The 22,782-nt window shown below is 36.5% G+C and overlaps 2 protein-coding genes across 3 annotated transcripts; one reads left to right on the forward strand and one right to left on the reverse strand.

Moving 5' to 3' along the window:
- Positions 1–311: 311 nt before the first annotated feature.
- rpn2 (ribophorin II) lies at positions 312–14,048 on the forward strand. Of its 2 annotated transcripts, none has more exons than XM_022682333.2 (17): positions 312–415; positions 1,725–1,912; positions 2,022–2,117; positions 2,213–2,388; positions 3,135–3,210; positions 3,584–3,718; positions 4,267–4,443; positions 4,573–4,691; positions 5,246–5,351; positions 5,788–5,879; positions 6,313–6,427; positions 7,510–7,704; positions 7,828–7,914; positions 8,741–8,836; positions 9,042–9,117; positions 10,244–10,373; positions 12,121–12,214. In XM_022682333.2, the coding sequence occupies exons 1-17, from the start codon at positions 403–405 to the stop codon at positions 12,170–12,172; spliced, it is 1,929 nt and encodes a 642-aa protein (XP_022538054.2). In that variant the 5' UTR covers positions 312–402; the 3' UTR covers positions 12,173–12,214. The 2 variants fall into 2 exon arrangements, with proteins under 2 accessions (XP_022538054.2, XP_007251439.3); XM_007251377.4 differs by lacking the exon at positions 12,121–12,214 and adding an exon at positions 13,407–14,048 and having other exon boundaries at positions 313–415.
- A 994-nt stretch (positions 14,049–15,042) lies between these two features.
- ghrh (growth hormone releasing hormone) lies at positions 15,043–22,429 on the reverse strand. The gene is made up of 5 exons (XM_007251376.4): positions 22,172–22,429; positions 20,790–20,892; positions 17,086–17,190; positions 16,116–16,220; positions 15,043–16,003 (listed from the first exon to the last, which is right to left on the reverse strand). Exons 2-5 carry the CDS (start codon positions 20,870–20,872, stop codon positions 15,883–15,885), a joined length of 414 nt encoding a protein of 137 aa, XP_007251438.2. The 5' UTR covers positions 20,873–20,892; positions 22,172–22,429; the 3' UTR covers positions 15,043–15,882.
- Positions 22,430–22,782: the final 353 nt, after the last annotated feature.

Genomic DNA, 22,782 nt, shown 5'->3' on the forward strand with positions numbered 1-22,782 from the left:
TATAATATTTACCTTTATTAAAAAAATAATACAACATGCCTGGCTTTTATTTATTTTTCCGCTTACTATAGATAAAATAATAATAAGAATAAAAATTAAATAATAATTTCTCCTATTTGGTTCCTAGTTCCTAGCGTTTGGAGTGTACCATTATCGCTGTGTGGGAGTGACGGTTGTAACTACTGTCGTTTATTTAACAAAATAGCTATAGTATAAAATTTTTTATATTTTCATATATCTTTTTCGGTTCATTTAATCTTGGCATTAAATTTAATTGTATTGTAATCGGGGTTGTATCTTTATATGTATTAGTTTTAAGGCTGTGGAGCTGGAGATGATCTCCCCGCGCCGCGCTGAAAAGGTTTAACCCCTCTCTCTTTGGGTGACGCTGCACTCGGCGACATGGCGCTGCTCCGTAAGTCCTCTGTCTCAGAGTTTTATCGCTTTTTCTTATTTTTCTGTATCTAATTCTGCTAGAAATGTGAGTTTATCTCGTGCGTTTGAATAAGGAGCTACTTCCGGTAACGGCTCTGTATTAAAATTATTAAAAGTGGCGCTATCCTCCGGGTTTTTAGTACAGGTCTAGGTTAGCTTGGTGGCTAACTGCAGTAACTAACGCTTAAGCGCTCACGCGCGTGAAGGAGGTTTTGTTTAATTTAGTCTTAGGCTCGAGCTCTTCTCTGTGTTTATTTTGCATTAATATACCGACTAATCTACTGCGGCAAATTAGCTATTATACAAATGTTAAGGTCTGTAAGGATTTGGATAGTTGAATGTTTCCTATTGCTGCTCTCTGTCTGCTGTCATTCATTTGCTGAATTGCAGCTCATGTCGGTAAATAATGAATAAGACAAGAACCTAAAGTTTCCTAAAAACTCCTGTATTTCTTTTTCTTGTAGGTTAGATAAGGTAAAATTTTAATAGTGTGCTTCTAAAATAAGAGACGGTTAAAGATGACGTCCTATAGAATTCCATTGGGGTGTGCATCCGGGTTTGGCTTCATGATGAACGTGTGCAAATGCAAATATAAGTTAAAGCATTTTATCATCAGTAGCTAACTGGCTTACAAATAATTGGTGTAATTAGTGGTCTAATAAAATCAAAATCGCAGTCAAGAATCGCTGATATACACGATATCACATAATGATGAGTTTTTACCAACTTGTAAACCTCTGGAATATAAACAAAAGGGAAGATTGATGATCACAAGCCATCAAACCAAGCTGAACTGCTTGATTTTTTTGCACCTGGAGTGGCATAAAGTTATCCAAAAGTAGTGTGCAGGAGAACATGCAGAGAGGAGGAGAACATGCCGAGATGCATGGAAACTGTGTTTAAAACCCTGTGTTATTCTACTAAATATTTATTTCTGAACTCTTAACTCCTACATTCCCTTTTAGGAAACTTAGTAATACTTGTCTGTAAGCAATCAAACTTCCACTATTGTGTCTCAATAGGCAATAAAGTTAGCACATATAATGGTTAGATTTTATTTAATTTAGGCTTGGATAAATGTAGATACAAATTTTAATAGCATGCATCTAAAACAAGATACTGCTGGAAAAAGCATTCCTAAACAATATTAATTCATAATGTTGTGCAGTCCAGTACTAGTTCAAGGCTAAGTCCCTCTGAAGCTGCCCCATTAATGTTTGATAAACTAATGCTTTTCTTAATGTTCATGCTTATATTTTGCAACATTAACATCCTTTCTCTGTTTACAGGTTTGGTCAGCCTGCTGGTCTTCATGCTGGCTCTTGGAGCCCAAGCACTGACCCCATCACATCATCTGTCACCTTCTGATGTAGACAGGCTTCAAGCAATTTTAAGCCAGCCATTTACAGACTTAAAATCTGCATATTTCTCCATTGTTGGCCTGAGCAAGCTGGGAGTGTCCGTGGCTGATGCAAATGTAAGGACTGGCATGCTGTAGTGGGTTAAGAATCCCTATAATATCTTTTGCTTCCTTGTTTCTTGTCGGTAGGTGTAACACGCTTTTTTAATTATTATTTTTTTTATAGGGTGCATGCAGCTTCATTAAGGCAAACGTGGATTCCTCCAGTGTTGAGTCTCTCTTTTATGCTGCGGAGGCTAGCCAAGCATTAGCTTCTTGTGAGGTATTTCTGCAAAACTAACTTATATAGAATGATAATTATATGGGTTGTTGCTTAAAAACTTCGGTACAACTTCTTGCTAATGTGGTCCTCTTCAGATCCATGTGTCGAATGAGACGCGGGATTTACTCCATGCTGCTGTTAGTGAGGACTCCACAGTTTCACAGATCCATCAGGCAGTGAGTGCTCTCAGCTCCTTCGGCCTCCCTCTGGCCTCCCAGGAGGTGGTGAGTGCCCTAAAAGCACGGATCTCCAAGGAGGACAATGTCCTGGCGTGAGTATACTCCACTGTATCATCACTGTATCAAAACTAGCCTTGCAGGCATATCTTAGCATTGGCAAGATGACTACTTGGGTTAAGGATTCTGTACATACTCAATACATTAAGACATAGTTTAATGTATATTGTGAATCCTTTGAATCAACATTATCTGCTGAGTTTGTGTTGTACCACTGATTTTCACTGATGGCAATTACAGCATGTTGTGTTTGATTATTTTTCGGTTTTAAAATAATTTAGGAAAAACTGTAAACCATGTTAATGTTTTGATAGTTATGACTTTTTGGGATTTTTATAATCTCATTCAGAACTGCGGATGTTTCAATGTTAGGATGACACACACAAGATATTCATATTTGCAAAAAAATATATTTTTTTTTAGACAGAAGAGCAACAGAGTTCAAACTAATTCCATTCAGCAGCAAGGGTTCCAATCTTACCACTGATCTGACATAATTGATCCAACACAGTAGTTGTGTCCAGATGCTTCTGCTGCTATGAATGTGATTACTGTCTAGATGCATCAGCAGTGACCAATTAAAAGAATCTGTCACATAAACTACAGTCTGATTTAAAATATCCTGCTGTTCATCCAGTTAAACTGGACTAACCATAGCTTTTCTATTTTTTTCTCGTTACATGAACTCATATTAAAATTGTTCTAATCAACTGTTTTTTGCTGATGCATCACACCTGAATACACCTTTAAGATGTTTAATAATCTGCTCCTGTGTGTACAGAATCACCCTGGCTTTGCAGACAGCCTCCCGCCTCTCTCAGCAAGCTGAACTTGGAGAGATCCTGGAGGAAATTGAGGTGAGGGAGAATTTACTTCAGCCTGTGTGTGGCTGTGTGTGCCAGTCTGGAGTCAATGGAAAACCTATTCATTCCTAAATGAGAATTAATAGATCTGAATCCAAGAACACTATTTTTATCTTGGGCATGTTATGAATAATAATAATAATAAGAAGAAGAAAAATGGTGAAGATGATTATGATGATGATGATGATGATGATGATAAAATAATAATAATTGATTATGTATTGCTGTGATTACTGATGTTAAACTTGTTGGTAGTGTTGATTATTTCCTTCTTTTCATCGTATAATGTTCTGTAAAGCTTAAGTATCAAAAAAGGAAAATCTATTAATTTCACAAGACCACTGATTTAGTAAATTTTTAATTGCAGGATCTGGCTGCTCGGCTGGATGACCTGGGTGGTGTCTACCTGCAGTTTGAGGAAGGTCTAGAGGCCACAGCACTATTTGTGTCTGCAGCTTATGCTCTTTCTGACCATGTGGATGTGGAGCCCCCTTTGAAAGAGGTAAAGTTCTGATGTTTTTGCTTGTTTAAAGTTGTGTATAGCTAAGGAGTACACACTTTTAAGGAAGGTTATAATAGTAAATTGGATCTATTTAGACATCTTACAATAAACACCAAATGAATTGCTGCTTTCAAATCAATAACTTGCGAATATCTTTACACGTCTTGCTGTCTTTCATAGGACATTGGATCTTCTAAAATGTCAATATTTGCAATTTTTTCCATACCACCCTAAATGCCAACAGGTGCCAGAATGTAACTGTTGTACCATTTAAGGTGGACCAAAAATACAATAATTATTGTAATTTTTAACAAAGAAAATTTATATTTTCTGATTTTGTTGCCCGCTTGTGCAGCCAGCTTACCATGATTTCTTACAACCATCTAATTGAAATGCCCCACTGAAATGTTTACCCCATTTTTTTCTATCCAGACAAGTTTCAAGTTTATATCCCCTAGATACAAACTTGCACAATTGAGGGTGCAGCTAAGTGATGGGGGCAAAAGGGAAATGGCATTGGGGCAAACTATCTCTCTTTTCTTTTACAGGATCAGGTGATCCAGCTGGTGAACTCCATCTTCAGTAAGAAGTCGTGGGACTCTTTGTCCGAGATCTTCAGTGTGGCCAGTGCTGCTGCAGCTTTCTCCAACAACCGCTTCCATAAGCCGGTAATCGTCAGTGCTCTGGGCCCTGCCACAGTGTCGCACAGCCAGCCCCTCCTACAGGTAAAAACTTCACTCTCTGCAGGGTATGAAGTGAGGCAGTTAGTATAATAATAAAATTAACCATAGATTTAATACTGCATTTCATTTGAGGCATGCTGTATTGATGTTGTGTGTGTTTGTGTGCCACAGCTCCAGGTGACAGATGTTCTCTGCCAGCCTCTAAGCTCAGCTGATGTGGTGGTGGAATCTGCCAGCTCTGTGGCATCGAAGGCTGCCATCCTCAGCAAGACTCCATTCACCCTGAGAGAGTATGTGTATAACAAACCATTGTTTTTCTGTTGTTTGATATAAGAGGTATATAAACACAATTATGCCCAATAATATGAAAACAGTGACACAATCTTCATGATTAAGGCTCTGCATGCCACAGCACTAGATTTAATATAAAACAAATGAGATGCACCTGAAGCCAAAGGCTAATTTATGCTTCTACATTGTAACCTACATATGCTTTATGCATAGCTTACACCATAGACTGGTGTGCACCTCCCCAGAACACAGAAGCATAAATTAGCCTATGCGCATGTTACAAGATTGTATTTGGGTATCTTAACGTGACCTGTATCTGTCTGCAATGTGAAACAATCTGACCCTGTAACACATCTGTCACACATTGATATGTTTACATGTTGTCTCTGCAGAGACATTGTAAATAAGAAGACCTTTTTATCCTTCAACAAAGAGAGCCAATCAGCTTGATGTCAGAGCCCAATTGTCTATAGTACTGTAGATAAAGTGTAACGGAAGCTAGTGTACTATACTTTTTCCTGATCATGTGTTTAAACTGTTTCTTCATATTTAGTGGGATTTTTGAGCTGAACTTCATGGCTAGCAAGCCTGCTAGTGGCTACTATCAGTTTTCTGTCGCTGTAAAAGGAGACAGCCGTTTGGTCGCAAACCATGTTGAGGTAAGTTGTCTTTTTTTCCAGGTTTGACTCTAAACTATAAATGCATGCATTCCTGTTTTCAGTGTTGAGTGTTTATGACGTGAATGTGTAGCCCTGAATAAGCTGCTACGTGAAAGTCAGATAGTTGCTCTCTTTTCACCCCTTAATTGTTCAAGCTGGGTGATTCATTCTGCAATTTAACCAAATTAGCACAGCTTTGAAAGAGCAATTATATAGTCATTGTAGTGTCCAATTGTAAGGTCAAGTGGGGGTCGTCTTTCCCCGTAAAGTCTTTCTCTGACTTCATCCCTGAACAAAATGCTGTCAGTTCTTTCAGTGCAGCACACAAAGTGCTCTTTCTTTCATTAATCTGTTTTGTATACAATAGAGCTTTTACCTGGTATTAAATTATTTTTCTGTTTTTTAAAGAGTTTTATTTCTTTTTCCGTATCGTTAGCTCAAAGTAAAAGTCTCCACCAAGGTGGCCATTAATAACATGGACCTGTCTGTGGTTGATAAGGATCAGAGCATTGGCACCAAGACCACCAGGTAAGATCAGTCAAATGTGCTCTGTATTGCTTCATTGTGAAACTGATGTTTATACGTGTGAACTTGCTTTAAATCATGAATGTAATATTATGGATCATACGTATCATCATTTCTCCAGTCCAGTTTTTTCTGCTTTGTTTTTCTGCTGCTGCCCATTTTCCACATCTAGACTTACTTTGATTTTTCTTTTGGCATAAAAGTCACTTGGGTTTTGTTTTTTTTATAAATATTCTTTTTGGCATAAAAGGGCCCATGAATTCCGATCTGGCCGCTCAGACACATTGCTACAAATCTGATATCAAATTTTAAAACCACATATTGCACAAAATCAGTGGTCCAAATCGGAATTAAAAATGTCTGAGAATTGGATTTGACTTACCTGCTGTGTGAACATGGACACAACAGCTTTATATTGTATATGTTTAATTTTTAGAGTGGAGTATCCCAGCAAGTCCAAGGCATCCTTTGTAGCGGACAGTCACCAGAACTTTGCAATGACCTTCCAGCTTGTAGATGAAACCACTGGTGTGGAGCTCACACCTCACCAGGTATGTGCTGCAGCCACACAGACACTTATATAGTGTATTAAAGAAAGTGTAATATTTTTTATATTCGGAGTTGGTTACAAGCATTAAAAACATGTTTTAGCTTATTCAAACCATCACCATATATTTGTATTAAAACAACAAGCATTCAGTTTTTTTTAAACATTATAGCACTCATGAAACGTGGTTAATGAAGTGTATTATTATGTGCTAAAAGAATGGCTTACAATCCAGACAATGAGGGTTTTTTTTTTTTTTTTTTTTTTTTCTCACCCATTTAAAATGGCACCAGTCCAAAAGCATAATAAAAGTTAAATAAATATTTGTTTATTTTTAAGGGGTTTAAACTGGTCTTTCTAAAACACAATGCATGTATCCGAACAGATACAATATTTTGCCAAAAGTATTCGCTCACCTATCCAAATCACTAACTTCAGGTGTTCCAATCACTTCCATGGCTGCAGGCATATAAAAACAAGAACCTAGACATGCAGGCTGCTTCTGCAAACATTAGTGAAAAAATGGGTCGCTTTCAGGAGCTCAGTGAATTCCAGCATGTTACTGTGATGGGACACTGCACCTGTGCAACAAGTCAAGTCGTGACATTTCCTCACTACTAAATATTTCATATCATTTAAAGGCACAACAAAACTTTTGTCTTTGCAAAAACAGGTATGAGGTTGACCAAGCTGTGAACATCAGGAAACTTTTTGACTTTCATTGTGCACCCAGTTATTAATGTAAAAGCCCTTGACAAAGTGAAACATTTATTGTAACGATTGACTTAAATTACAGTTATATGCCATGTTGCTATGTCCTTTTTCAACAAGACTTCCGTCAATGACCAAAAGTATTAGCCCGGAAATTTACAGTGCTAATGAGTAGCTTTTGTAACCCTTTTCAGACATGAAATATAGGGCATGTACAGTATGACCAAAAAGCCTCTGGTTAAACCAATGTAGTTTTATTTTGCTTTTCTCTATGACAGGATGTCTGTATGGGCAGCCACTCCTGCCCAGTTCTACGAGTATTACTATTTCTGAGGTTCTTGAGTAAGCTGATAAATTTTTTTTTGCCTTTCTCAGACCTTTGTGAGGCTGCACAACCAAAAGACTGGTCAGGAGGTGGTCTTTGTGGCAGAACCAGACAGCAAGAACCTGTATAAATTTGAGCTGGACACGGCTGAGAGAAAGACTGAGTTTGACTCCATGTCCGGCACCTATGCACTGTATCTGATGGTGGGAGATGCTACCCTGGAGAATCCAGTCCTGTGGAATGTGGTATGGAAGCATATTAAACATGGGATATCTGTAACTGAACCAGTGTTTTAGTGTTGTTAAACACTGCACATGTTTGAGATCTTGACTAATTTTCAAATACATATTTTTAAACGTTCCTTACAGGCTGATCTTGTTCTCAAGTTCCTTGAGGAAGAGGCTCCATCAACTATTCAGTCCAAGAATCTGTATGTTCCCAAACCAGAGATCCAGGTAGGCTCATTATAATTTCAAATTTCACTGTTTAATGCTGAAAAAAATATATAAATTTTAAAATTTTTACATTTTATCATTTTTATGATACACAGTACTATATATGAAAAAAAAACCCACAGATTTATGTGGTAGAGTCACCTAGAATGACTTTCAGTTAACAGCTGTGCCTTGTCAGGAGTTAATTATTTGTAATTCTGTCCCTCTTTGTGTTTATGAGCATCAGTTGTGAGTTAGAATTAAATACTGGTATACATAGAGAAAAATAAATAAACAATGAATGTGAAGGTGTGCCCAAACTGACTGTTAACTGCTTAGTGTTATGTAAAGTACAAAAATAAATTGCTGTTTCCCCAGGTATGGATAATGCTAGGGCTATACAATTATTTTTTTAATATATCTTTTTGTGGGACAGAACTGAAGATATGATACTTTGATACAATGTAAAGTAGTCAGTGTACATCTTGTATAACAGTGTAAATTTGCTATGCCCTCACAATAATTTAACACAGCCATTAATATCTAAACTGCTCACAACAAAAATCAGCACACCTTTAATTGAAAATGGCTGATTTGTGCCCAATTAGCCATTTTTTCTCCCTGGTGGTATGTGACTCGTTAGTGTTTCAAGGTCTTGGGTGTAAATTGGGACAAGAGACAAGTATGTCTCTAGACCTAAACACAATCGAGCACCTCTGAGGCATCCTCACATAATATTTGGAGGAGCAGCTAGTCTGGGGAAACTATCCCTGTTTTATGTGAGGAAACTGAGCATAAATCGTAAACGTAACTGCAGTGTTTAAAAGATGATGTTCTGTTCCTCTAGCATCTGTTCCGTGAGCCGGAGAAGAGGCCACCCACTGTTCTGTCCAACACCTTCACCGCCCTCATTCTCTCCCCTTTACTACTACTGCTCATTCTGGTAAGCACTTCACATCCGTTTCCAGAAACAGTGTCTTTTCAGTTAATATTGGTTCATATTGAGGATGAGACTGTTTGCTCAGCTGTCAGAGGTTAAGCATGAAATATTGTTCTCTGCATTACATAGAACAGAATTTTGTATTTGTGTTGCCACTTAAAAGGGGGTTTTAGAAATTAACCCACCCCTACCCCTTTTTTCTGTGCAGTGGTTTAAGCTGGGTGCCAACATTTCAAACTTCAGTTTGTCTCCCAGTTCTTTGCTGTTCCACATCGGCCATGCAGGTGAGTGCATAAACCTTAGAACCACTGAAAACATTTGAACAGGTGTCAGTGTTCTTTAAATATCGCAAGCAAGAAAAGGGTCTAAGCAAGCAAGTGATTTCAAGGTCTTAAATGTACAAAATGAAACCATGAATTTAAGGTCAGCCAGATTTCCATTCAAGGCCTCACATTTATTTTAGTCAAGTCTTAAATGTTTACTTTTTCTTTTTGAGGTTACGTCTTTGTTCTGTGTTTCTGGGACGCTTCCTTAATTCCTTAATTGTAATTATTTAATAAATGTTTTGCTGCAAACTATGCAAGAAGACCATCCAGTTTGAGTGTGAAGGCATTTAAGTCTTAAGCCAAGACAGAGAAACACTAGCCCATCTAGAAAAGAAGCAGAAGCTCGAAACATGGAATTTGACACAAGCTGAGATTGGTGCTAAAAGTCTTTGGTCTAAAATATTATTGAGTAGTCTTTAAAGGTCTTAAAAAGGTCTTAAGTGCAAGAACCCTGGATTTGCTGTATATTTCATAATTAAAACTTCTTTGAATTAAAGATGTCATTTTGCTAGAAAGCATTTAGTTACTGCTCTTTATGAAATACAGTAGGTCACTCTAAGTAGCATATGCATGCTGCACGTGAATCATGAAAAGCCTCCGGACTGATGTCAACCCGTAAATTAGGATTCATGACCTCGCCCACCTTGGCTTGCGACCGCCTACTGCAGAGCTTTGGAGGGAGCGTCACACAGTGCTGTTAGCTTATCAAAGGCAAGAAGTTTGCATCTCATAAATATTCATGTGTAAGAGCCAAAATCCTGTAGTTCTTCCTTGCCCACTCCTCCACCAACTAAAACAGCCTGAAACAGGAGCAGTAAAAAAACAGCTCACAGGGCGCTCATTATACTAGAGACTGCCGCAAAATTAATGAAAGAACCATAAAATAAAAGACCTTTAAATCTTACACTGCATATGAAACTTTAAAGTATGCTTAGAACGAGAACTTTTGCTTATTTTTTAAGTGAAATTGTGTTACTCAAATTCAGGTATAAGACATATTTAAATTTTTGTATTTTTGTATTTTGACAACAAATTGATCATGTCGGTTAAGGATTTCTGCGTTGTGTCCCTATCTCTATTGTAGCTATGCTGGGCTTGATGTACGTATACTGGACTCATCTCGACATGTTCCAGACCCTTAAGTACCTGGCCATCATTGGCAGCCTTACATTCCTGGCCGGAAACCGAATGCTGGCCCAGAAAGCAGTAAAAAGGTACAGTACACATCCAGTTCACATTTACAGTGAGGTTAAAAAACTCAACAGATGTATGTCGTTTGGGGAAAAATAATCTACTGAGGTTTCCTAGTTTGCCATTAGTGGAAATCCTGTGAGTGAGTCACTGGTAATTAAAGGTGCTTATATTATGTAGATCTACATGTAGATCACTGGTTCCTCCTCCCTAAGGCCCAGCATCAGTAGAATTAGTTAAACTGATCTAAGATCAGTATAAGAGTGTAGTTTGTGTAAGAGCACTTAAAGTGCTTGAGAAAATTAGCGGGATACTGAGCCCAAATCCCTTCAGATTTGCTCTGCCACTTCAGAGCCTGTGTGCATTGGTCTTGATGATGTGCTAGCTTCACAGAATAGCATTTGTTCTGTGTCTCATGCCCATAAGGAGCAGATGAAGCCTTGTTGGATAGCGATCCTTCACATTATTATTGTGTAGTGTCCTCAGAAACCTCCACTGGGATATGAAGGGTTTATAGATGCAGCTGAAAATGTCTGAGTACTTAAATGCTTAAATTAACCCTACTTTCACAACCACTTTGCTGCTGCTAATTAATTAAATGATTAGTCCAACTTTTTTTTTGTCTGGGACTGATCTTTTACACCCTTGTACATTCTTATTCTGTCCTTTCTGAAGCAAATTTGTTTAAAAGTATTATTTTACACAGTTTTCTTTACCTCAGGTTTATCAGTGGGGGGACCTTTGGTGCCTGAAGTTTACACTGGAGCTATGAGGTTAAAGTAGCGTGACTCAGTAGTCAGTTAGCCCACTTTCTGCACACCATTATGCGCCAAAAGTCTTAGGATAGAAGGAAGTACACTGATCGTATCACCTGTATACGTTGTGAGGTGTTATCTTCTGAGTGAGGTTAAATGCAACTCTTGACTTTTGGCATATGAATATACATGATCACGAAAAAAGCTTGCTCAATGGAAACCAGCTCGTCCCATTTTTCTTTCAAAATCAGTAGTATAAAATTATATTTGTAAGGCCTTCAACTAGATTTTGAGATATTTGCTGTGAAGATTTGACCACTTAGCAATTTGTGCATTGGTGAGTTTGGGCTCTAGCTTCTGGCACTTTAGAAATCAGTTTGACTACTCCACAGCCCAGAGCTGAGTGGCATTATGCCCCTGTGATCCCCCATAATTGGCTTTGGTTGGTCATTGCAGTAGAATAAAAAAGTGTGTCCATAAACATGTCAGCATAGATATAGATACCAGAACATTTTGAAAGTGGCTAATGCTGCATAACAGTCCCAAAACCATCCCAAAGCTTTCTGTCAGTCATGCCATACTAGCTTTACCACTGTGTTTATTTGTGTATTTTTCTACTGCCATAATGTAATCTGATTTTATTAAGCAACCCAAAAAGAGCTTTAATCCCACCCTGTGTGCTATTTTTATCATCCTTGGGATTGTGGTATGGTGTTAGTCTGGAGCCCTGATATGACATTAACACTTTGAAGGAGTTTTCATTGATATTGGGCTATCCAACAGCATAATCAAACATATCGCTTTTTTAAGTATAAAGTTTCAGTCCTTCTAGGCTACATTATCCTCAAAGCTACAGTGCTAAACTAAAAAAATATCCAGCATTGGATACCTAAAAGTGCTTTAGGAATGGGCCGAAACATTTTGCGGGTGGTGGGGAGGGGACTTGATTCTTCCACTAAATGCTCCTTTAACCCTCCATTCTGCTGCTTCTCTCCTTTCTCTCCTCCTCTTTCAGGATTGCTGCTGAGCAGAGTAGTAGGTTGGCTAAGTATAGAAGTCTGCGGTAAAAGGCCTTTTGATAGTAACAAAGCCCGGTCTTCCAGGCTGAAGTAAGGCTTGCATCCACAAAAGAGCAGCATCCGTTTTACATTTGCAGTGTAAATGCATGGACGTGTTTGCATCGCGTGGGCAGCACTGAGACGTCATTCGCGTACATTTGCGAATGCGTTTCTTCATTAATAGTTTCATCGCCTTTGTGTTACTCATTCTTGTTGAAGACCAGTGGTTTTGCTGCCTTCCTATCATTCCCATTGCTTTCATTTCTTCATTAATTCATTCAATCCTAATGAGCCACATTTGTTTCCAGACAGTGGTTTCCAAGCTTTAAGCTTATATTCAGAGGCCTCTTGATTGGGGCACTCAGTTTTACTTTGTTGGAGAGTTGTATATGGTGCTTGTTGTGTCCATGCCTGTGATTTGCAACTGAAAACCTCCCTGTTGTCTGGTTAAAAAGACCTGCATGATCCTCCCCTGAAGTACTCTGTGTAGCATTCAGGTCATTGTCATTTTGATGTTAAGCACACTTGTCCAATTCATGTGTACATTACTACCACTATAATTAGGCCCAATGCCATTTTTCTTTTGTACCCCTACCCATTAGAATTGGGACAACCCTTCAAGGTTGTGACATTTGCCAATTAGCACCAATACAGTAAATAAATAACATTACCAGGCTGCTGGTGGTGGTGGTCTTGTAGGTGACCCTGCCTAATAATTATTGTCCATTCATTTTTTGTTTCTGAAATTAGCTTTTAGAAGCTTTTATTACATTTTATTTTTCCATTTCACCTTAAATGCTGCTGCTTTTGCTGTCTGTTGCACCATTTAAGGTGGAAAAGTAAAGTTAGCAAGCTAGCTACTGAGATGAACTACTAGCGATAACACATTAAAACTTTGGCAGTGTAGTAGTTAGTGTAATTTTTAACAAGGAAAATACTTGAATTTTGGGGTTCCTTGGTTGCTTTTGCCACCATCTTGCCAGTGATTCTCAACCCTTCGTTTTGAGTGTGCTTCTAAAAAATCTCTGTTTTGAAGGGTCATGTAGCCCTAAGACTCCCCTACCCCTCCAGCCTAACAAAAATCAGGACATCCTACCCCTAGGCATGCACATGCAAAACAGGGGTAGAGCTAAATGTTAGAGCCAAGGGGTGAAATGGAATTGGGCCTTACTGTAGGCTATGTTTACCAGTTGTATGGCAATGCAGAGCTCAAAGTAAACTGACATTTTTCTTTCTATTTCAGACTTGAAGGAAAATGATGGAAAAAACAGCCGTGAGAAGACCGGCGCTTCATTTTTGTTTTGTTCATGTCTTTATTTAAGTAAAGAAATCTGACAAGTGAAGCATAAGTCTGGTTGAAGCTAACCGGCATGGCAGTAACAGCTCAAGACAGTTCATTTTGAATAGACTGTTCAGGAAAAAAAGGCCTCCAAATCTGAAAACATGAATGCAGTTTGACATTATCATTACTTTTTTTTATTAATGGAAAAACTGAATGCACTGTAAAATTGATACATTTGTTCTGGTGGTTTTACATGGTGTTTGCTGATTCTGTCCAAGTGTATTCCCATGGGGTTCTCACAAAAAAACTGTAAAAATTCTCCCTTTCCCTTTTTTCAGTTTTTGTTTTTCCAAACATAACTTTTTCGGGCTTTGAATGTTTGTATGTCTTCCCCCCCCCCCCCCACTCTTCCAACATAGCACAAAAGGGTTTTGTGCATGTTGGTCATGCCCACTCATTCCTAAAGGTAATAATGTGTTGATTTAGTCTAAAATGTTGATTTTTGAAATTCATTTGGTGCCAGTTTTACAGTCTGAACATTCAACTCAGCAGCAAACCAACAACATTTTTGTAATGAAAACAAATTAAAAACAAAAACCACCAGTCTTGGTCTTGGAGTTTTTTTTTTTTCCTTTTCTCTTCATTTATTTCCTACACTGTAAATTAATACTGAAGTCATTCATACTTTGAAGGAACACATAAGGAATCACATGGTAACTGGGGTGCCTTAACTTGTGGTTTTTAAGGCTGGTTACTCTGATTAACTTATCCTGTTCAACAGAGGAAACACTCACTCTTCTTTTCCTGGTGCGTAATGTTTTAGATGAATTGTCATTTTTTCTTTACTTTGTTGAAGATTTGTTGCCATAATATGGATTAGAAAATTACTCAAATGGGTCTATTCACTGTGTACCAACTCTACATCTTGACAAAGTTACAACTGATGCTCTCAAACACATTAAGAGACAAGAAATTCAAGTAATTAACTCTTGACAAGTTCAGCATAGCTGTCAACTAAAATCTACATTTTTGTACTAAATAATTCCATAAGTTTTTCTTCATAGTTTGAATGACTTTAGTGTCAGTCTACAATGCAGAACGTTTTAAAACAATGAGGTTTAGCAAACTCTACCTCCCTAGTGTTCTTGCATCCTTTATTTTCATTGCCAATACTAAACACGGTCCACATGTGTATATTGCTGGTCCTGGTTCCAATTACAAGTGCTATTTACGAATTTTAACTTAGTGTTTGAGAGTGTAGTATAGATACATTTGTTGATTACACTCAAATATTCAGAATACATAGTGTCTGGTCTGATTTTGAATAGATACTATTCTCCCACCCTGCAATGTGAAATGAAAAGGGAGGAGCTACTCCCATCTGGAACCATATTAGAAGAATTGGCTGATATTAATGCCAGTGCAGTAGCAACAGAGGCTGGATGTAATTTGCCATACTTAACAGTTGCTTTTAGGACAAAACAAGTTGGTAAATTAATAGTCTGTGTACTAACCAGCCAAACCTGCAGTATAAAGATTATTCTCTATTTTGTACTCTGTTGCATTAGGGAGTATTAAACAATTGGAATGCAGCTGTTTATAAGTGGCTTGTTCTACATAGACAAGATAAGACAACCTGAATGCACACTGCTTCAACCCATCCATGCAGTGAACACACAAATATACGATAATGGACAGCCTTAGAAGACACAGGGGCCCAGTGGTGGCAGCTTAGCACCAGGCATTAAACAACCTTGTCATCCATAGCTTGGTGCTCTAACCACAGAGTCATCACTGCACCAAATAAAAATGAACAAGTGACACTAATGTGAGAAAAACTGCCCATCTAAAAACGGTCTTCCATTTAGAAAATGTTTCTTTGAAAAAGCTTCACTGGAACTAACAGGCTCAACACCATACTTCCACCTCCACCGAACTTTACACGTGGCACAATACAGTCAGACAAATATCATTTTCCTGGGTTCCACCAAACCCAAACGTGTCCAATCGAATCGCCATGGAAGTGATTGGAACACCTGAGATTCACTGATTTGAATGGGCGTGTGAATAGTTTTGGAAATATAGTGTATCGTGCAATATTGGCACTTTTAGATCATCTCTCAGTCAACCATATTGGGGGTCAGAACTGGAGCATTATAATGGTGGTATAACAAAACTTTTAGCTTCTTAAAACTGATATTAATATATATTTTTGCCTCTGTTACAGTGGAAAGATTTGCAGCCTCTAATAACTAAACATTTTCTCGACCCTCTACAGATTTGTCTCTTGATCACTACTCAGCAAGCACATTGTTTACTTAGAAGATTGAAAAGACAGCAAATGAAACTTTGGAGAACATTTTCTTTGGAGATGTAAGGTACATAGTTTCACAAACAGTACAATGTACACTTAGCTGCTGTGTGTGTGAGCTGTTATCTAAGAGCCTGCAGTCCTCTTGGTTCTGTAACTTTGTTCTCTCTCGATAGACGCCAGGTCCTGTTTAAAGGTGTCTTCAAAAATCCCAGACTGCCGTTTTACGAAGCGCTCAGACGTTGGCCTGTTATATAAAGAAAACACTCACAGTCAGCTCTGTAGGAGTTTTGAGATAATGCTCCAGTATTAAACTGTGAAATGAGAACTGTAAACATTGCATCACCGCTTAAACGTACCCGAATCTTTTGCCCATGATGGTTTGGAGGAATTTTCTGGCAGATATTTGGCCGAGAACCTTCCGGTAGCTGTTAGTGAAGATGGCATCAGCATGTCTCCCAGACCTGAAAACAGTACAGCAGTAGTTTTACATGATCAATCTAAAGCAACTCTTCAAACATTTTAAATCACTTACTTGAGTAATAAAACCCTTCCACTCCTTATACATATGTAAATAATTTAAGTATCCCAGAAAAGTTTTGAAAGTTTTGAAAAAATTTGGGGGGAAAAATAGCATTCATTAAGTAGCATTCCCTTTTGGTCAAAAGATGACTTCCTGACAAAATTTTTGACAAAATTTCAGCTGTGTTCTTTTATTCATTATCTGATAATAAGACACTTTATATTTTAGGACAAAATGCATTTCAACGTTGTGACAAGTTAAAAAAAATGGGAGCGGTAGTTTGGGCAGGGCACTGGGTGATGTATGGGTTTAGAGGCAGGGCAGGAGGGAGAGCTGATTGGCTGAGCGGTGAGACGCAGATGGTTAGATGTCAGCAGCGTATTATTGATTGACTGATCTGCATATTATGATGTGTCTGTGTACCAAAGTACATGGAAACATCATCCACATATATAGAACAGTTGAAGCTGAGAGGGCGCTGCAGAGACAGAAATTACCACAATAAAAGCGTTTTTAAAGGTTATTAAATGTTCATAATTTTTTAAGCAGGACTGTTATGTTTCATTACATTACAGGAACACATTTCAGCTATTACTGGAAAAAATATAGTTTAGGGTTTAGTGACTCTTTAAACACCTCAGTGTCACTGCTTGGACTGAGAATAGTACACCGAGCTGCTACCACCGTTGGCCCCTAACCCCCAAAAAACTACATGTTTTTTAAAAATACAGTTCAGAAGGAGAGGCACTGAAATTCAATTTAACTGAATGCAGCTTTATGAAAGGAAATGAAGTGACCAGACTGACCTAAACTCCACCTCCTGACTGTGGGCGGTGCTGTAGTCTGTGGGCAGCTGCAATGGATCCTCCAAAGAGGAGCTCATTAGAATAGCAGTAGCTCTCTGTCCAAATCTAGAAAACAAGGTTTAATACAGGAATAAAAAACTTGCACATAAATTCAAGGCTGTCCAATAGCAAGAGAGGAAAACTACTTTTCTAATAAACAGTTCAAATAACCCACCTGGCATTTAAATGTTTATTCACAGTCAAATCAATAACCAATTAGGTTTTAATTCTAAAAGATAAGTCAACGTGGATATTACAATGTAGTTTTTATATTAAAAATATATAAAACATTTTTTTACATGATAACAAATTCACATGTTTGAATTTTGAAATTGTTAAAGCTAATTAATTACAACCAGCTATTTTGATCTTTTCATTGTAAGAAACATTTCCAAATGTATATATGTATGTATATATATTCTACCACAAAAGTGTGAGGTGATTATTTTCCTCATAATTGTCATTATTTAGAGATTATATGTCAGTGTTTTTATATAAGTGGTTATTTGTAGGTTATTTGAGATACTATAGGACTTAGTATCTCTCAATTATGACTTAGTATCTCAAAATAATGACTTAATATCTCAGAATAATGTGAGCATACCCCTCACATTTTGGGAAATGTTTTATTATAGCATTTTATAGATTAACACTTTATATATACCTCTACATATCTTCAGTGTTGTTCCATAAATAAAATATGATACAACATTTACAATAATGTGAGGGGTGTACTCACTTTTGTGAAATGTGACTGTAGTTTCTAAAAAATAATTACTTAGTGTCTCAAAATAGTGTGATAGCAATTTACTGTGTTGGATATTTTTATTTCAGGTTGCAGGAATGGGCTTCTGTAACTAAAACATGCTAAAGTCCTGCATGGTAAAATAAATGCTAATCTTTATAGTTATTTGCCATCACACTCATACTGACTTACACATCCACACAACACACACACTTACACACACACACATTTAGTGACAGACGGACAGAATAAAGAAGGCCAGTGGAAAAGAGAAGCGCAATAAAAGCGCGTTCATCATCTTTAATAAATGAATCACGCAGCCCTGCGCTACTTAACACAACAAAGGGCTTGTGTGGCCTGAGGGCAGAACAGTGACCTGTGATCCAGACTGAACACAGCGTTCAGACTGTGGAGCTCCTCTACAGCCTCTCACAGCCCTTTCTCTCTTTCACAACACACTGCCTGAGTGCCTACAGTATGGGTGTGCTAAATGAACCACTGGACACTAATTAGATTCCATTCAGTTACCAATGAAAAACACAGGGTGTGTTTTCAATGGAATGTTGTGGAAATAGAATAAGGTAATATAAATTAAGTTCAATGTTTCTAACTATATAATAAAAATCTTGCAAAGCAATTATATTATTTGATTCTAAATCTGGGCAGTAAGAGGTCATTTGCTCAGTAAAACCCTAATATTAACCATTGTGTTGTCCTGCGGGTCAAAAGTGACCCGCGCCCATGTTTAGCTGTAGAAAAAATAAGTTAAACTATGTTTTTGACTTTTACTAAAGGCACCCCATCATTAGAAAGAGTGATACTTTGTTTTTGTTTATGTTTCCATGTGGGCTGTACACCACTAGGGTACAAAGATGGTCTTATGGGTCATTTCTGACCCATGAATTATAAAAGCATTTAAACACCAGAAAAAAGTATAGAAATCACACACAAACTCGCTCTAATAGACACACACACACACACAAACTCTCTCTAATAGACACAGCATCAAACATCATAAGGATGACTCCAGGGCCAACAGTGTATTCAGCTGCCCATGTCCAGCATATTGTATCCCATCCACCTTTCTACTGTTCGTCACACCAGCCATCCAAAAAAATCATCCTGGAGAATATAAATTTGGAGGATTCAAACTTCAATTAGGCTGCTTTATTTTGGGGCTTTTGTAGGGCAAGAGGAGTAAATGGAATGTTAAGATTGCACAAGGGTTAAATTAAATACAAATTATACCCAAAATTAGTGCTTTTACAACACTGTGCTCATTAACATATACCTAAAGTTCTTCTCATGTAATCTTATTTATAGTTCTCATAAACTAATTAATATATGATTTTGTTTTTTTTTCATTTATGTTACTTTTTACTGTATTTATATTTATTTATACATGTTATAATTATAAATAATTAATAAAATAGATGGCTTCAAATAACACAAATGATAAATATTACTTTTTGAAAAAACATTTTAATCTATATTACCAAATGACTTTTGAGGAGAAAAAAGCATTTTTTAAACTTCTAATGAAAAGATAATGTAAATAAAATGTAATTATCAAATCATCAGGTCTTTTTAGAGCATTTTTATTGGTCTCTTTATCATTAAATTATGAATCAATGTAAAAAAAAAATAACAACTGCCAGATTCAGAATATGTCAGAAAATAAACAAACAGCTAAGATAAGGATAAACTTAGTTTTGCCTGACAATAGAATTATGAGACTAATGTCCTAAAGGGCTATTTAAAAAAAATCTATGTATAAATGTGTGTTTACTGCTGCAGCACACACTGTCCCCGAGCTCATGAGATTTCATATCCGATGTCCTAATCTTTCGAAAGGATCTTTAAAATATTAGTGATTTAAACAAGCCAAAGAAAATGCTAATGGAAAAACTAGAAGAAACAGAAATAGTTATGTTATCTGAGTATTCCTCATATTTAGAAACACATGTTGTGTCTGTTGTATCGTAGTGATGGATTATATATTTAAAGTTTTATATTCTGTTCTGCTAATTTTCTAAATTAACATTTCATTATTTATTTTCTTTATTTCTGTATTTAACATAATGAAACAAATTAAATAACACAAAAAAGAAAATAAATATTTGGAATAAATCTTTTCTTGCACACACCAGATTTAAAGTGTTTTTATATATATATATATATTTTCTCTATAAATAACATCAACATGTCACAGGAGAAAATGTAAAGCAGAAAGCTGGTGAAAAACCGATGAGACTAAAATATTAAGAAAAGAAACATAACCTAAAAAATGTTGTTATTTTATCTATGTATTTCTCATATTTAGTGACAGATTGTGTCTTTCTTCCCACAGTGATGGATTACATATTAAAAGCTTTATGCATCCTATTCAAACTTTGTTGATTTTGTAAATTATTAATTGATTTTTTTTTCACAAATTATGTTCTCAGTGAATAACATTAGCATGTCCTTTTTTAGGGGTTTCCAATATTTACAAATCTGAATTTTATGGAATTTTGTGTTTTATACATCTGTATTTTAATAAATTGCTTTAATAAAATGAACAAAGCTAAAAATTAGACTAAAATATTTAAAAACATATGATAAAAAGATGGTTTACTTTTTATTTTCTCAATTTAAAATAATAATTAAAAAATAGTTAATGTGTTGCTGTTTGTACACCACATTTAAAGTAATGTTTTTTCAATAAGTATTTTCTCAGTGAATAACATCTGCATGTAATGCAGAAAATGTACTCCAATAATTCCACCAAAAAGCTGAGGGAAAAATGAAGGTGAAAAAATTATGAAAAAATGAGAGGAAAATAGAAATTTAACAAATAAAATGATAACTGCACTTTTTATAATAATTATTGTATCTATATATTGATCATACACAGAAACACAGGTTGAGTCTGTCGTACCGTAGTGATGGATAGAGCGGAGCACACGGGTCAGGCATCAACATGCAGCAGCACAGTGCCAGCACTACAGCTCTCTCCATCATCCTGACTGGACCTGAACACACTGACCAGTGAGAAAAAACACACACCCAGGATTACATTTCACAAAACGCTGAACCAACACTTCCCTCTTTCCCCCTGTTTTTCTTCTGTTTTAATCACTGCAGTGGACAATGCAAGAGCTGCTGACAATATTGCCTGCTGTAGTTCTTCAATACAGCCCTATAAGACTGATTTCTCATATATATATATATATATATATATATATATATATTTTTTTTTTTTTTTTTTTTTTTCTATGCTTTATTTCCCATTTATCTCATGCTGGCTGAGTTTTTTTTTTAATTCTTTAAAAGTCTTTATTTATTTTATGATTGTAATACTTTTAGATTAACATTGATCATTATTTTGATTTTTTTTATATTACTACATTGAATTTACAAACAGGGGTTAAAAATTACATATTCATTAGTAAATAGTTTCTGTCACAGTGAGTGGGTCAAACACTTATTTAGTATTTGCAACATTTTGTCACACACACACACACACACACACACACACACACACACACACACACACACACACACACACACACAAACACAGTTAGGTTTTCAGGGTGGTGAAGCAGGTGCACCCAAATGCAGACATCATAGGTAGACTCATAAGGACTTTAAATGACACATTTTTAATATAACAAAAAAAAACAGCATAGAGCAGTTTAAAAACCAGAAAATGGAAGAACAAGACAAACAGGAAAAGACAACAAGATCTTAAGACTATCACAAATACAAGACAAATACGACTACCAGTCAAAGACAAGGACAGCAGAATTTACTTTGGAACACTAACGATGCAACAAAAACAACAACAACATAATACGACAGAAAACAGGACTTAAATACAAACACAAACAAAGTGACAGGGAACAGGTGACATTAGAGGGGCAGTGATATAAAAAGGGTTTATATTCAAAAAAATAAAAAGGGAAAAATAAAATAAGGATGTATGATGATCCAAAACCAGTTAAGTAAGAAATACCTTGAATATTAAGTGATTAAATACATTTATTGCAAAGATATAAATAATGAATCACTTTTGACCCAGGCTGTGAATGATAAGTTGAATAAAATTGTACACAATTTTCTGTACATTTCCAATCACAATTCCATCAATATTTTTTTTTGTCTTTGGAGGAGTTTTATATGATTGGATTCTATGGTATGACTTGTTGCTAGAACAGAAACGCATAAATTACATAAATAAATAAAAAATCACAATAAAAGCAAGCTTATTCCAGACAGAGAATTCTCCCAGTTACACTAATCTAATTATAATAAGCTCACCTGTATAATTCTTTGGAGGTCAGTTGCTGGTAAAAGCTGCTCAGGTGGTCCCGGGTGTGAGAGGAGGCAGAGTGCGGGTGCAGGTTAGTCCTTATGAAGGTTGGGTGTCATCCTCAGCTTCCTTCACAGCTGTTAAGATGTTGTGAGTGGTTGTGGAGAGTGGAGGGAAATCAGCAGCAGCAGCAGCAACAGGCTCCTGAAGCTCCACTGCTCACCACACAGGGAGGTACCACGTGACAGCCCCTCATTAGTACCTACTGTACCAAAAAGAGCATCAAACATACTTTACTGCTGCCTTTACTGAACCTCTCTCTAATTAATTAGGCATCACTGATAGATTACAATTAAATATTATTGTCACTCTATCTACATTTTTTTTTACTAGTATTATGATGTAAATTCGTATGGAAGCCCATTTCCGCCACCTGAAGAAAAAAAAAACGTCCTCAACTAAGTCATAATTATGAGATAGAAAAGTCATAATTATGGGATAGTAAGTCATAATTATGAGATAGAAAGTCATAATTATGAGATAGAAAAGTCATAATTATGGGATAGTAAGTCATAATTATGAGATAGAAAGTCATAATTATGAGATACTAAGTCATAAT

The sequence above is a fragment of the Astyanax mexicanus genome, chromosome 24 (genome assembly GCF_023375975.1).
Source record: "Astyanax mexicanus isolate ESR-SI-001 chromosome 24, AstMex3_surface, whole genome shotgun sequence".
Lineage (NCBI taxonomy): Eukaryota > Metazoa > Chordata > Actinopteri > Characiformes > Acestrorhamphidae > Astyanax > Astyanax mexicanus.

Coding starts and splice junctions, on each gene's coding strand:
- ghrh (XM_007251376.4), bottom strand. CDS start 20,872: ATGATGGAGAGAGCTGTAGTGCTGGCACTGTGCTGCTGCATGTTGATG. Junction 17,191..20,789: donor CCGCTCTATCCATCACTACG/GTACGACAGACT, acceptor CTTGTTTTCTAG/ATTTGGACAGAGAGCTACTG. Junction 16,221..17,085: donor AGTCAGGAGGTGGAGTTTAG/GTCAGTCTGGTC, acceptor TACTGTTTTCAG/GTCTGGGAGACATGCTGATG.
- rpn2 (XM_022682333.2), top strand. Junction 4,692..5,245: donor ACTCCATTCACCCTGAGAGA/GTATGTGTATAA, acceptor CTTCATATTTAG/TGGGATTTTTGAGCTGAACT. Junction 9,118..10,243: donor GTTCCACATCGGCCATGCAG/GTGAGTGCATAA, acceptor TCTCTATTGTAG/CTATGCTGGGCTTGATGTAC.